We start from the raw sequence: 15,600 nt of genomic DNA, 5'->3' as shown, positions 1-15,600 counted from the left end.
AAAATTGAAAACTTTTTTTAATTGATAATTTTTTGACAAAATGTATTATTTTGATCACACAATTTTTAGCTGAAGCCTTGTTAACAAATTATAAGATTTTTTTTTATCAAAATACAGGATGTTGTTTGTAAGCCTTGAGGTCTGCTTTTTTCTAGTCTGGCTTTGCCAGACTCTCCTCCAAAGCGCGCTGAAGGAGCTTTTTTTCAGACTGCAAAAGGAAAACAATACATTTATTCTGTCATGAGTGGCAAATATATTACCTCGGCATACTGTTATACATACATGTGACTCAATGTTCTAATTGCATTTTGTGGAAAAAAGAAAGCAATCAGACAGACCATTATATTTTTTGTAGCAAGTTCAACCATTCTGGAGATACAATTTTCCAAGTAAGCACTGCCCCCTGCTGGTATTTGTTAACTAAACATTCCATTTGTATCTCCTTTCATATTATTTTACACAAAATGAAAAGCTCACCTCATTCACAATGTCTAATTAATATTTTATTGGTAGGCTAATATCCGAGATAGTTACTCAAATTATATAATATAACTATATTTGCATCGGTGCCTGCTTACTGAATGCAATTTTGAAAACTCCAGAGTTGACCACAATCTTTACTTATCTCACCATATTTATTCAAAGCTGTGTATATTTTGTCCAAATGTTGGTAGGTCTGGTTTATGTTGCTGTCTTCATTCACCACCATAAAGCTCGTGACCGCGCATTTAAAATTCAAGCGTGGCGAGGAAGACTGTCGTGAACGCGCATAAGAGGCTTGACGTCACTGAGGCGCCCTGGCTCTCCAGAGCCGCTGGTACTGCTGGCAAAAGATGGGAAAAAGATAGACATCTATCGAGTAAGCAACATAAAATGACGGGTTTTGAGGCCGTAGACCGATTGACAGAGGATTCAGTATTGACACCGATTTGAACTCTACCAGACAACAAGAAAGGTAACGTTAGCTTGTTTGAAGAGGTTTTCACCACTGGTGTTAGCGAGAGAGAAAAAAATAGAGGTTCTGGTTGACCACATAGATTGGATGGACTAGCCTCCATACCTCACGGCGAGCTAGCGTTAAACGTATGTCTGTGCATTTGATAGTTTAGCTCTTTTCTTGAAATTTACTAGACTCACATCTCTGAAGAAGAAAACCGTAGCTTAAAATGAAGCCGTTCAGTAGAGGTGAAGGAAATGGATATGGTTTGATGTGGGTGTCTCCAAAGCAGACCCTGTAACGTTACCGTGTCGTTAGGATTGCGCAAAATGCTTTAATTGTGGCTTACTGTATCACATTTAACACCGCATCTAATGAGCTTATCACGCCAGGTATCTAGCTATCTATTTGACCGAATATTATTTCTATTTGCATTCAGTTTTACGAGCAGGACGATTTTTCTTACAAATGTCCACCATGGACAATCCCCTTTTCCCTCCCTTGCTGGTTTTAATCCATAGCGTCAGCACATTGGAAAAATTACTCGGAGCTTCAAGGTTCATTCCGCAGACAACATTTACGAACCAATTTACACATGTCAAGCAAACTACAACAATAACGGGATAACACGTAAGTTAAAGGTAGAAATATCAGCATGTACTGTTAGCCGGTATGTTAACGTAACGTTAGCTGCTAGCAAGGCCACGCAGACTAACGTTAACCCAGTTAAATGGCTGTGGTGGAAATTCGGTTAAAAACTAAAAATGTGAAACTGAGCACAAACCAGCATACTCGGATACATTTCCGTACACAAATCCGGTTAAAGTCTTGTAATGTTATATACCAGCATTTTAACTCAACTTGTCCGACAAGGCTGACAGGAGTTATGATGACTTACCAACATTGGTATAATGATAACGTTACATCTTTCAACTTTTTTTTTTTTGGGGGGGTAAACAGTGGCTCCTACATCTACGTCCTCAAGTAGATCTATGTATAATATGGCGATTAGCAAGGACTTTGTTCTAAAGGAAACTACCTGAGAAGAATGTTGTACTTAGATATGATTTTAAACGGTTACATAACTGTCTGTGCTTAGATTTCACTGTCTTATCTGGATCCCCTCCTGCAGTACAGAGTGGACACCCTTACTCACTCTTACTGTGCTGAATGTTAAAAAGTGAACCAAACATTAAATGTAGTTTTCCCCATTTTGATGGAGATGGATATATATACCCCTTTAATGACTCCCAGTGAACCATAGACTGTATGTTAAGACACCACTGGCTTGTTTCATTTGGGGTGCCCATAGTTTGATGCTGATTCAGTTGTGTTTTGATACTGAATTTTATTTTATTTTATTTGACAGGGAAGATGCAATTTAACATAGTTCCAATACAGCATTTAAGCTAGTGCTAATTTTCAACTACTTTGTCAATTTTAAAAATATTCGGTTGTCTTTTTAATTGATAACTGACACTTTGTGAATGCTATTGTCATGCAAGTTATAGGGAACAACTGTTTTCTTTGCAGATTGGTGTCATAATTTCATAATTTGTAACACTGGATTGCTCCTGTTGGAAGAGGGAAAGTCTATCCGCATTGTCTGTCCCTGAAAGTGGAGAGCATCAGATTTCTATTTTATTACCCACCATCTCCAGTTGAAGCAGGATCACCACCACATATTAACACAATTCGTGAAAGTCACAATCCCAAAATCATCTAGATTATATACAGATACTTGAGCTCATACTTATTATAACAGAAGATGTACGGTAGTGCCCGCTCTGTTGGCAGAGGGGATGCCAATCATAGTGGCGGAAGAGATGGAGGTGGTACTGGTAATCAGGGATCTGGCCGTTCCCCTCGCCTTCCCCGTTCTCCTCGGATGGGACACCGTCGCACCAACAGCACCGGAGGAAGTGGAGGAGGTCCTGGAGGAGCAGGAGGAAAGACTCTTTCCATGGAGAACATCCAGTCCCTCAACGCTGCATATGCAACCTCAGGACCAATGTACCTGAGTGACAATGAGGTTGCCATGACAGGTGACCACCTTCCCAAAAGTGGTGGGACAGTGACGACCATGGGGAGACACAGGGTGACCTATGGGTCGAGGGGCAGCAGCAGTGGAGTTGTGGCCGCGAGCACCCCCAACATCTCCACCTCATTGGCTGCCAATGCTGTGCTGCCAGCAGGCATGATGGCAGGTGATGCTCTAGCTTTTGGGGACCACCACATGGCCTCCACTGTTCCCCATTCTCTAAGGCAGGCCAGAGACAACACCATACTTGACCTGCAGGCTCAACTGAAAGAGGTATTTTGCAAATTTCTTTCCAAGTTTGCAGATTCTAACAAGGATTTAGAATTTTTGATAAGAGGTTGAGTTGCTGGGTTCAACAGAGCACATTTACATTATTTATGTGCTGCTCCTGCTTCCTCAGATTCTGCGTGAGAATGAGATGCTGCGACGAGAAGTGGAAGTAAAAGAGAGCAAGCTAAGCTCCTCCATGAATTCTATCAAGACCTTCTGGAGCCCAGAATTAAAAAAAGAGCGAGCTCTCAGGAAAGATGAAGTTTCTAAGATCACTGTCTGGAAGGAACAATACCGTGTGATTCAAGATGAAGCTCAGGTGAGTGTTCCCTTGTATTTATTTGAATAGATAGAATAGATGTTTTGCCTCAAAATTCCTGTGTCTGATTTGACAGTCATTTTTTTTTTATCATTCTAACAAAATCAACAATCTGCCTGCTTGAACATGTTTGACTGGAAAAATGCATTTCACCCAGTGTGTCAGCTTTAGCACAAGTGTGTTTCTCTCTTTATTCTCTCTCTGCATAGGCTAGAGGCAGGTTTTTAACATCCAGTTAATCCTCTTATATGCAGCTATATGCTCATGCTTAATAGATGAAAGGGGTTGTAAGTCTAATGGCTGCATTAGCATTTCTGTATGTTTTAGAAATTGCCAACATGATGAAAATGTGGAGAAAGTGCAAATTTAAAACTGTGTATATGCATAGTAGTTTAAACACTGCAGAAAATAAGGAACCATGTTGTCACGGGTAGCAGTAATAAAGGAGCTGTTGTGAATAACACTTTTGATTTAGTATTTTGGTTATGTGCTATTCAAGAACAATTGTTATTCTCTTTTGGTTGATCACGTTTTGGGCACAGGTGAGGTGGTACATAGAGCGGAAATTGTCAAAAACAGGATTAATATGTTATACATTTGTCTTTCAAAGGAAATCCATCCCAAAACTGCAGAATTCACTTGTAACACTTTTGTTATATTTTCCAAATGTCAAAATGAAGTATACAACTGTACTGGACTTATTATTGTAGAGTTGAATGCGTGTTGCCATTCACCCGAATGGCTTCATTTCTCATTTTAAGTGCAGAAACCTATCGTTTTCATAAACCCTTCATTCCCTGTTACTACATCTGTGTACGTTTTTCACTTGTTTTTCCTTTCCTTGGCTCTGAATCTAAATAATGGAGACACTGACTTTTCAACATTTGAGGCCAGTTCCTTTTTCATCAGTCTGTCAGCCTGCACACGTGTATACATACTGTATGTGCACATGTTTAACAGTTTTTAAAAGAAGTGAGTAAATATAGACACAGGGTCTATTTTTAAACCCTACAGTTTGTTGTGGTAATTGTGCAAATTAAGTGTCATTAATGAAGAGAAATAGTCTTTGTTTCACTGTGATTCTTAATGGATGGGCAGATGTGTATAATTTGCTGTTTTCACTCCTGCTGAGTCACAGATTCACATTGTGGACTAATTAATGCCTGAGTAGCGCAGGACTAATCAGTGGGTGCTGTAATTTAAAGGTGTGTGTGTGTGTGTGTGTGTGTGTGTGTGTGTGTGTGTGTGTGTGTGTGTGTGTGTGTGTGTGTGTGTGTGTGTGTGTGTGTGTGTGTGTGTGTGTGTGTGTGTGTGTGTGTGTGTGTGTGTGTGTGTGTGTGTGTGTGTGTGTGTGTGTGTGTGTGTGTGTGTGTGTGTCAGCCTTTAGTCACAGGGTGGAGAGGGTGATGGAAAGGGAGGGTTATTCAGAGGAGATGTGTGAATATTGGAGGGAAGAGAGAGGGCGAGAAGCAAGGTAGATGAATAGCGTGTGAGGAGGAGAATAGTGTGTCGATGGAGGGAGAGAATGACAAAGGAAGGAAAGGGAGGGGGCTGGAGGAGGAGGACGGAGAGAAACGAAGGCAGACACTGACTTGTCTCTTTGTTCTGTCGTCTGAAAACGCTCACAGCTGGTTCAGACCGGGGTGTAACCCTGCCTTGTGTCCCTGTCTCACATCAGCTCTGCCAAGTGTCCGTGGCGTCAGATGCCACAAACAATGCAATACTATACTGGGCTGATTGTATTTCTCTGGGCATGAAACGTAACACTGTCCACAAAGCCCGGCTGTTAGGGGTGCATCTGTCAGGGCACTGCTGAAGTGATTAGAGGCTGATTTAAAAAAAATAAATAAATAAATAAATAAAAAGGAAAATGCTGTAACACAATATTCTGCCAGGATCCATTCCCATAAAGTGGGATGGCAGAAGCCCCTGTGTTATTCAAATAATCAAAAAAAATCCATTCACCTGTGGCTGGGTTAGCTCAGTTGGTAGAGCGGGTGTGCATATGTAGAGTTTTATTCCTTGACACAGAAGGTCCAGGGTTTGAGTCTGACCTGTGACAGTGTCCTGCATCGCTCGCTCTCTCGCTCTCTCTCTCTCCCTCCACCTTCATACCTCAGCTGTCTTAATCTACCCTTGTGTAAATCATTTTGTAATCAAGCAAGTAAGTCCAACAAATGGACACAAGAACAGATGAATGTTAACAAATGCATGTGTTTTTCCCTTGTTTGTTTCTAGCATCTCCAGATGACTGTTCAGGCTCTTCAGGATGAGCTGAGAATCCAGAGGGACCTGAACCAGCTGCTCCAGCAAGACCCCAGCATCCAAGGCCGGGACCTGGCCCTGACATCTGAACCTACGGAGGAGAACTACCGGCGGCTACAGGCAGAGCATGAGAGGCAGGCCAAAGAGCTCTTTCTTCTTAGGAAGACCCTGGAGGAGATGGAGCTGAGGATTGACACACAGAAGCAAACCCTGGGAGCCAGAGATGAGTCCATCAAGAAACTTCTTGAGATGCTGCAGAGCAAAGGTGGGTTTGAGTCACAGGCTTAAAGCTAATTGCCCCTCATATAGTATTAAAGTATCAACACCTTGGCTGAATGTTGAAGCCAGTGCAAAACTGGGCTACAGAGCAGTTCGACAGACAGACCGACCTTTATTGTCATACTCGTACAACAAAATTGTGCCACAACTGGTAGGTGCATTAAAGATAGTAAACAAGATACACAATAAATAGCTAAAAACAAGAATAATTGAAGACCTAAAAAACACAGAATGACTGGACAGGAGAAATATTTCACATGGTGTATGTTTATTGTAATATTATTGCGGTATGATAAAGGCATGGTACTGGTTTGGATGTGTGTTAAGTGTTCTGATGGCCCATGGAAAGAAACTGTTTTTCAATCGGTTTGTTCTGGATTTTATGCTCCTGTACCTCCGACCAGAGGAAAGCAGGCTGGGCAGATAATGTCCAGGGTGAAGGTAGTCATTGCTAATCTTATTAGATCTGGAGAGGCAACGAGAGCTGGCGATGGCATCAAGGCATATTGCTGGCCAATATATCCTGATTCTTTTACAAAACAGTATATAAGGCAACACAAAGTCAATACGTTTCTCCACAAACATTTTGGGTTCTCGAAAAGGTTTTGGTCTCAGGCTTTCACTTAAAGCTGCAATGGTTCCAACTTACTTGTTTCCCCTCAGCTCCGCCCAAGCTCTGTTCCCCGCTGGCCAAATATGGGTTTCTGCACTCCATAAAGTAATCATGCTTTAATCTCATGCATGCTTCTGAGGCTAGGAATATCTGAGGGATTCATGCAAAGACCTTTTGCATAGGTGTTTCCAACAAATAATTTCTTCATAGGTTCTTGGTGTCACAAAATGTATAGATATCACATTTAACAAAGTAGATGCAGGAAACTAAGAGGAAACCCCAAATCCATTTAAACCCTAGAGGATATCTTTGATGCTTTTAGATATCCCTTCCTGCTGAACAGCACAAAATCTCAGCTCCTGTGTTAGCCTGTGCAGGTTAACCACGTGGCTTATGATGCTCAGGTTGGCTGTTACAAAGACTTTGATGTAATAAATGTCTTTCTACCTTCTTCATCTATGGCAGGGGTGTCAAACTCAACTTCACTAAGGGCCACACTGGAAAAGGAGAATCACATCAAGGGACATGTTTAGTTTATTGACACACTTTTATTTAATCGAAAGTGTCAATATTTATTCATAAATAAAAAAAGTTCCTTAGCCATCATCAACCCAGCCGACTCACAGCAACCTGTTTCACAGCCTGAATATGCAAATTTCTGAGTCTCAAAATTCTGCTTTGAGTCTCGCGTAATTACAGTTTGAAAAGTTTCTTGTCTTTTTGGACAACTAGTAGGGCCAAAATTGATTTGGGAACCTAAATTAATACGCAGGCCGGATCAAAATTTGTGAGAGGCCGGATTTGGCCCACGGGCCTTGAGTTTGACACATTTATGGTAACCAAGGTGTTGTGTACACAGGGCCGTCTGCCAAGGCATCAGAGGAGGACCAGGAGCGGACCAGGAGACTGGCTGATGCAGAGATGCATAGGCATCACCTTGAGAGTTTACTGGACCAGAGAGACCGAGAGATTAATGCACTAAGAGAGGTAATGTCCAGTCCAACCATGGAAGATATAACCTTACATTTTATTAGTCTAGTGATGTTGTTTTCTCTCATTTATACTTTGATATACTGTAAAACTGCACATAGATATCTCATACACACATGCTGCAACATGTTTTTCTTCATCTGACCCAAAAGGAGCTGCACCGTCGATACGAGGGAACCCCCGAGTCCACCAAAACTAAGGCTCTACAGACTGTCATCGACATGAAGGTGAGTATTTTAAATAAAGCTGTGTGTCGGAGTACGTTTGTGTTATGTTTGGTCACACTTGTTCATTTGAATGCGTGTGAGCTCCTCTTTATGAACCCCAGGATGCAAAAATCAATTCAATGGAGCGGGGCCTGAGAGACATGGAGGAGGAGCTACTAATGCTGAAATCCAATGGACTTCTGAGCTGTGAGGAGCGTCAGGAGGAGATGAAGCAGATGGAGGTCTACCGCAGCCACACAAAATTCATGAAGAACAAGGTGAGAGACAACACGAGATGGAGTTGAGTCAGTTGACTGACCCGTTGTAGTAAATCTTAAATTCAGAAGCAGGACTCCGACTCCAGATATCCTGATTCTCGGCAGCTGTCCATCTTGAATTCACTAGAAACTTAAATTTGCAAAGTTTCATTTTCATCCCTCCTCCTTTCCCACATGACCTCATCTTTTTCAGATGGAGCAGGTGAAGCAGGACCTTTCCAGGAAGGACACTGAGATGCTTGGTTTGCAGACCAAGCTGGAGACGCTCACCAACCAGTTCTCAGACAGCAAGCAGCACATAGAAGTCCTCAAGGAGTCCCTCACTGCCAAGGAGCAACGAGCTGCCATCCTACAGACAGAGGTACAGCAGAGCTATACACTCTTGCCCAGGGGACTTAGGGAATAGGTGTAAAGCAAGAGCATTTTAAAGGTACATATGTTATGTAGTGAGGGGGAAAACTTGTTCCTCCTACTTCTGACTGATAAAACTGCAAACAAAAGCACAGAAGTCACCATAAGTTAAAGTGCTCATATTATGCTCATTTTCAGGTTCATAATTGTATTTACAGGTTGTACCAGAATAGGTTTATGAGGTTTAATTTTCAGAAAACACCATATATTTGTTGTACTGCACATTGCTTTCACCCTGTGTGTTGAGCTCTCTGTTTTAGCTACAGAGTGAGGCATCTCACTTCTGTTCCATCTTTGTTGGGAGTCGCAGTAACTACTGCTAGCTTGTCAGTTGCAGAGTAAGAGGGAGTGCCATGCTAGCAGCTAGGCGAGCATTATAATGTGTTACAAAGTGACACACGTTCGTCACGGAAATAAAGGCTGGACTACAATAGAGCTGTTTGGAGCAGTTTGTGAACAGTGTTTTTTGTTGGAGATGGTAAGTCCCTTTTTGGGGTGGACTTTGGGATTTTTAACTTTGTAAACTACGGAACCCTCATGTGACGCACATGAAACTAAACCTTAGATTTGTTTTCATGTGCGCCGCTTTAAAACCCATTTTGCGCTGTTATGAACCGTGCCAGTGCCACAGTCAGCAGCACTGCAGCAAAGAACTCCGGTTAAAAAGGATGGCAGCTAAAGATGAGTTTATATAGATGCCAAAAGGCTTCAATTTGTCGTAAGAGTCTAAGTGCCAAAGATAATTAAGCCTTAAAGTAGTTTCGGCGACGGAGCCGTCTCCTCATTCTGAGTTCAACAGGGACATTCTAAAACGATAACGTGAAAAAGTTGAACGTGGTTTAATGCTACCTAAACGATCAATGATCACCAAATTTCTCTGTCATATTGCTCCTCATAACCACTGAAAACTGTCAAAAAATCTAACCAGAAATTTGGTGATCGTTGTTTAGGTACATTAAACCATGTTCAGCTTTTTCCTACAATAGCCTCAATGAAGCAGAAACGCTTAATGTCAGATAACCTCCATAATAATTGGACTTTGGGTTAGAATTTTTTTTTACCGCTTTCAGTGGTTATGAGGAGCAATATGAGCGAGAAATTTGGCGATCGTTGTTTAGGTACATTAAACCATGTTAAGCTTTTTCCCGTTAGGACTTATAAAGCCCATGAGAACTGTTGGGAGTCAACCCACAGCCGCTCCGCTGCTGCTGAAAATGTGAAGCAGAAACGCTTAATGTCAGATAACGTCCATCATAATAATAATAATAATAATAATAATAATAATAGGACTTTGGATTAGATTTTTTGACAGTTTTCAGTGGTTATGAGGAGCAATATACGAGAAATTTGGGGATCGTTGTTTAGGTACATTAAACCACGTTAAGCTTTTTCACGTTAAGCGTTTTAGAATGATCCCGTTCAGTTCTCGTATAATTAATCGAAGATTCTCTTTCCTTTTGTTTAATCCATTCTCCTTGCATTTTGTGTACATCCACCTATCCGTGAGTTGACCAGATGTTTGTAACTGTTCATAAATGAAAGTAATTGCCCGATCCAAATCGCTTTATCCCCGGAACAGATTACAAGACTTTAAAATCCGTTTTAAATGTCGTATCAAAACAATATAATGGTGACGACTTGCAAGCAAAGCAGCGATGTCCTTATAATGAAGACCTAGATTAAAATATAGTGCAACTAATTAACTGTACTGTGGTCATTCTCTAGCTGTCTCCAGTATGGCCCAGGCTATGGCTTCCATGTGCCCACTCTAGTTTTGCGTGCTCACACGAAACTTTCATGTGCGCACATGAAAAGGTTTTGCGTGCGCACATGAAAGTTTTGTGTGACCACATGTAACTAAACTTTTAGATTTTTTTTGCTCATGTCCCCTTAGGGGCTCTGTAGTAAACCTATAACGTGCACAAAAAGATATATAACACAATAAAGGAAAGGGGGAAAAAGCACAATATGAGCACTTTAAGGAAATGTTCCAGTTTTCTTTGCTTTTGACCACTTGTGATGGTGACACAGTTATGGTCAGCGACTGTTGTAAGTTGTCCACCTCTACCTGACCAGGTGGATGCCTTGCGCCTGCGCTTGGAAGAGAAGGAGGCAACTCTGAATAAGAAGAGCAAGCAGATACAAGAGATAGCAGAAGAGAAGGGCACGCTCAACGGGGAGATCCACGACCTCAAGGACATGCTGGAGGTTAAGGAGCGCAAAGTGAATGTGCTACAGAAGAAGGTGATTTGGACTAAGCGCTGTCTCAGAGATCTTGTGTTGTCTGAAATGACCACATGCATTCATCATGCTACAATGTGTGTCCTGTGGCTGATGTTCATTTAGACTGATGGTTGCTTGTGTTTGCTCTGCAGATTGAGAACCTGCAGGAGCAGCTGAGGGACAAGGAGAAGCAGATGAGCAGTCTGAAGGAAAGAGTAAAGTCTTTGCAGGCAGACACTTCAAACACTGACACTGCTCTCACCACACTGGAGGAGTCTCTTGCCGAAAAGGTGAGTTTATGTCTGCACATACCATGTTACTTCTGACTGCAAATTGTAGAATATTGTAAATATTTTCTGCATGTTCATTGTGTGTTGATTGGTTATGTCTGTCAAATTATTATTTATTTTCTCTCTATCTCCTCCTCCTAGGAGCGCATCATTGAGCGTCTAAAAGAGCAGAGAGACAGAGACGACAGAGAGAAGACGGAAGAGATCGACAGTAACAAAAAGGAACTAAAAGAGTTGAAGGAGAGACTGAGCTTACTGCAGGGAGACCTGTCAGACAGAGAGGTGAGAAATGGATACAGGAACACAATTTCACAGAACGACATGCAAACTGTTGTTTACTGTGATTCTATTAATACAGTAAAACATTACTGTCAGGTTTTTTCCATTAGTCTTACTTTGCGATGAGTCACTGATGCCTGTATTAACTCTAATGCATTTTCAGTCTCCTCGGTCCCATGCTCTGTTAGTTTGATAAGCTGAAACAGGGTCGTGTGTGTGTGTGTGTGTGTGTGTGTGTGTGTGTGTGTGTAGACGTCTCTGTTGGACCTGAAGGAGCATGCATCATCCCTGGCCTCGTCTGGGCTGAAGAAAGACTCCAAACTCAAGAGTATGGAGATTGCCTTGGAGCAGAAGAGGGAGGAGCTCTTCAAAGTGGAGAACCAGCTTAAGAGAGTGAGAACCTTTTTTTAAAAAAAGAAATCAGGCAGCTCATGTGTTGGCTCAGCTCTACATGATGCTACTAAATGTTGTGTTTTATAGGATTATAACATAGTCTGTTATCTAACCCCTTCCTGCGGAGTCAAAAGTGAATACAACTGCTTTCTAACTGGCGTCCTGTCCTCGATCAGGCTCAAAATGCAGCCCTGGAGGCTCAGGCCAACACTGAGGTGGCTGAGCGCATTAAGAACCTCGAACAGGAAGTGGCCCGCCACAAAGAGGATTCTGGGAAGGCCCAGGCTGAGGTGGACCGCCTGCTGGAGATCCTTCGGGAAATGGAGAATGAGAAGAATGGCAAGGACAAAAAGATCAATGAGCTGGAGAGGTGGGTGGAAACGTGCATGTTTCAATTACTCTCAAAAATCTTTTCTTTTGTAAGGATGACTGTTCATGGTGGTAAACTTGAAAGGTGTGTTGTGTTCAAGCTTTGCCCTTGTCACTATACAGTAGTTAATGAATGTGTGTCAGTTTTATGTGCAGCTAGTTTCTAACTGTTAGCCCTGGAATAAGTAGTGAACTTAATGTGTAAAGATTTAGTTGTGACTTTGTGTCAACAGAAGTTTGCATTGATCGAGTCTTGATTTCACGTGCTGTTGTTGTGTTTTTTTGTTGTTGTTTTTTTTGTTTTTTTGTGTTAGCTACACTGTGCTTTCTTCTGTCTGTTTTCGTCCCGGGACTTGTGACCACTGTCCCTCTTAACTGATACAAATTTTCCTTCAATGACATCATGTCACTGTGGAGATGGTTGCCCCCAGCACCTTAAATGGTGGATTATAATGTAATTTGGCCATCTGCCATTTTTGCATCTTTGCAGTATTGCTTTGAAAGCTGATGTGGTGAATGTTATTAGCAGACCTGTTGTAAGCTGGTAGGTAGTTGGCATAGGAAAGCATGTATGTCATGAACTATGAGATCTTCTTAATCCTAGAGCTGATGTGTATGAGCCACCCAACCTCCCTTTTTTATTTTCTTCTTCTTCATATTGACTCATCTTCCTGGTCTGTTTTTCTCTTTACTGCTTTCTTGTCTTTACACCGGAAATCTTTCACCCCACCAGCTTGGCCTCCAGGTTAGTATTTGCTATTTTTCTTTCTTTCCCGGCCCAGGCATTCTTATTCTTTTTGTTCTCTTCTCACATTTCTTTCCCTTGTTTCTCTCCACCTCACCTCTCCATAAGAAGTGGTGTCGCAAGCAACTGCCTTGTCCTTTTGACTTCTGTTCATGCCCAGTTTTCCTCTTTTCCCTTCTTATTGTTTTGTCTTTCACCCTGAGTCAAATCTGAGATTGACTCTTTGCAGAGCTGTCTAAAATCTTGCCAAAGCAAGTCATTAAGGGTATGGTTTTAACTGTCATTTCAGTATGTTTAAAAAAAAGGGGAGCTTTTCATCGGCTCATATCTCATATCCCGCATTCGATTTTTATTTGCTGCCTGACACTGTATTTACTTACAATTGGCTACAATTATAACTGGCTCCTAACATTCTACATGGATGATGCAAATGAAAATATGAAATATGCTTCCTGTACTTGATGTGCAATTCTTGGTAGTAAAGGGGGCTTCCTTTTTGGAATCAGACCAACATTTATTTGGTGCATATCTGTACTACTGAACATAACTTATTTAAACTTTTTTTCACAATTTACCATCTCTTTTCAATTGGAATGATAAATTCAGTAACAAAAATTACATGTGAAGTGGGACAATAATATAATGTAACTTATACATACTTCTCCCATGTATCCCATGGTGTCCCTGTAGGCAGATGAAGGACCAGTCGAAGAAGGTGGCGTCTCTGAAGCACAAGGAGCAGGTGGAGAAAAGCAGGAATGCTCGACTCGTGGACGAGGCCAGGAAGAGGGAGGACAACATGTCTGAGAGCTCCCAGCAGGTGAAGGTGAGGCATGGGTGCGGTTTGCGTGTATGAACCTTGCATTACAACAAAGTTCACATTTGCTGGCACAGACTTACTAGTTCAGCATCCAGCAAACCATAGTTTGACCACTTCCTACTCCTGTTCTGAAGGACACGCTGCGTCAGAAGTCTGAGCGCATAGAAGAGCTGGAGGAGGCCCTGAGAGAGAGCGTTCAGATCACTGCTGAGCGAGAGATGGTGCTGGCACAAGAGGAGGCTGCCAGGTCACTCCAGGAGAAACAGGTACACAGCTCCCCCTAAACACACACGATTACACACACACACACACACACACACAGCAATATTATTCAACCCAAACAATCACACATACAGAGCATGTGTATCTAAACACATCTATATATACAAATAAAGGAAACCCCTTCATATACGGAGATTCTTTTTAGCTGCCCTTGTGGTGTTTCTCATCCTTTCTTCACCTCCTTCCTCTCCTCTGGCCTCCCGTCTCTTTTATCAGTTCTTTTATCTTTTGCTTGTCATTTTCTCTTGTTTTCTCTCTGCTACACACCGCCTCTCAGAAGCACTCACTCAAACCAATGCATGAGTCCAACCTCGCCCACTTTAAGTGGTCTAAGGTATGAGCCCAGTATGTGTGACCTCGCTTCAGTTAGCAACAACACTTACAGAGGGAAACAATAACCGCAACACCTCTACAATGTATGCAATAACGCAACAACCCTGCAATACATGCATTTGGGAAGTTAGATTATTTTTGGGGAATTTGCATTTGATGTTGTCGGATTGCATTATTTTGTAAGATGTTGCTGTTTCCAGTCCTTGTAAATTTCATATTATTTTGTTGACCTGCTGTAACATTGCAGTGCTTGAATTTGTTGGCACGGACATCAAATAGCCAATAGAATTGATGATTTGGGGATGAATTAATTACTCTTCCATTCAGTCAATTGTAATTTAAAGCATGTATGGATATGAAATGATAGTACTCCTGTGCCCTTTTTTAAATGAATAACTGGTAAATGAAATTGTGTGCTGTAGTTTAATGGTATCTGTGTTATAGTCCTCCCCAAAAGCCAACATGAATTCTGCTGCCCCTGTCTCTCATTGGAGCACTGCACCCTGATCAGGTCATCAAAGGTGTCTTTCCATGAAAAAAGCCCTGATCCTCACTGATGGATTTAGGTAATCTATTTTACTCTATTCATGATTGAGTTGTTGTTTTGTATGTGTTTGTGTTCCCAGATGGAGGAGCTGCTGGGAGCCATGGAGAAAGTAAAGCAGGAGCTGGAGTCCATGAGGGCCAAGCTGGCCTCCACCCAGCAGTCTCTGTGCGAGAAAGAGGCACACCTCTCCACCCTGCGAGCTGAGCGCAGGAAACACCTGGAGGAGGTGCTGGAGATGAAGTAAGAAACACACACACACACACACACACTAGGGTGGAGAAGACTCTGGAGTATCGATTGCTGCCTTCATCTTGTAAAATGTCATCCCATTCTGTCCTTCCCCAGCTGGCGGCATGATTTTCTGTGATGAATAATAAATGATAATTGAGCTATTTACTTGTGTGGTTAAATGCCGTGTTGTTTCATCCCCACCTAACAGGCAGGAGGCGCTGCTGGCTGCTATCAGCGAGAAGGATGCTAACATTGCCCTGCTGGAGTTGTCCTCCTCTAAGAAGAAGAAGACCCAGGATGAGGTGGCTCTGCTGAAACGGGAGAAGGACCGACTGGTGCAACAGCTCAAACAGCAGGTGGGGAGGGGGCTGCTGGGATCCATGGAGGGGAATACACGATTGCGGTGTTCCAGTAGTTCAGGGATCCTCGCTGTGATTTCACACACTGGAGTTATTTCCATTCATTTTTCCTACACGTCT

General features: G+C 42.1%; 1 protein-coding gene across 2 annotated transcripts in view; it reads left to right on the top strand.

The window, feature by feature from the left end:
• The first annotated feature begins 754 nt into the window (after positions 1-754).
• Positions 755-15,600, top strand: part of LOC114560002 (ELKS/Rab6-interacting/CAST family member 1) — a 20,878-nt gene continuing 6,032 nt past the window's right edge. The window contains exons 1-17 of one of the 2 annotated variants that reach the window (XM_028585099.1): positions 755-955; positions 2,471-3,251; positions 3,379-3,567; positions 5,806-6,097; positions 7,584-7,711; positions 7,867-7,941; positions 8,043-8,198; positions 8,392-8,559; positions 10,686-10,853; positions 10,985-11,122; positions 11,264-11,404; positions 11,654-11,794; positions 11,971-12,164; positions 13,599-13,734; positions 13,863-13,994; positions 14,970-15,130; positions 15,330-15,477. In XM_028585099.1, the coding sequence (XP_028440900.1) occupies positions 2,706-3,251; positions 3,379-3,567; positions 5,806-6,097; positions 7,584-7,711; positions 7,867-7,941; positions 8,043-8,198; positions 8,392-8,559; positions 10,686-10,853; positions 10,985-11,122; positions 11,264-11,404; positions 11,654-11,794; positions 11,971-12,164; positions 13,599-13,734; positions 13,863-13,994; positions 14,970-15,130; positions 15,330-15,477 (2,913 nt within the window). In that variant the 5' untranslated portion in view covers positions 755-955; positions 2,471-2,705. Of the gene's footprint in view, positions 956-991; positions 1,568-2,470; positions 3,252-3,378; positions 3,568-5,805; positions 6,098-7,583; positions 7,712-7,866; positions 7,942-8,042; positions 8,199-8,391; positions 8,560-10,685; positions 10,854-10,984; positions 11,123-11,263; positions 11,405-11,653; positions 11,795-11,970; positions 12,165-13,598; positions 13,735-13,862; positions 13,995-14,969; positions 15,131-15,329; positions 15,478-15,600 lie in introns of those variants that run through there. The other variant, XM_028585101.1, reaches the window with a different exon arrangement.

Source organism: Perca flavescens, chromosome 8 (assembly GCF_004354835.1).
Source record: "Perca flavescens isolate YP-PL-M2 chromosome 8, PFLA_1.0, whole genome shotgun sequence".
Taxonomy (NCBI): Eukaryota; Metazoa; Chordata; class Actinopteri; order Perciformes; family Percidae; genus Perca; species Perca flavescens.
Note: the sequence above shows the minus strand (reverse complement) of the source record. Positions and strands in the feature narration are given on the sequence as shown.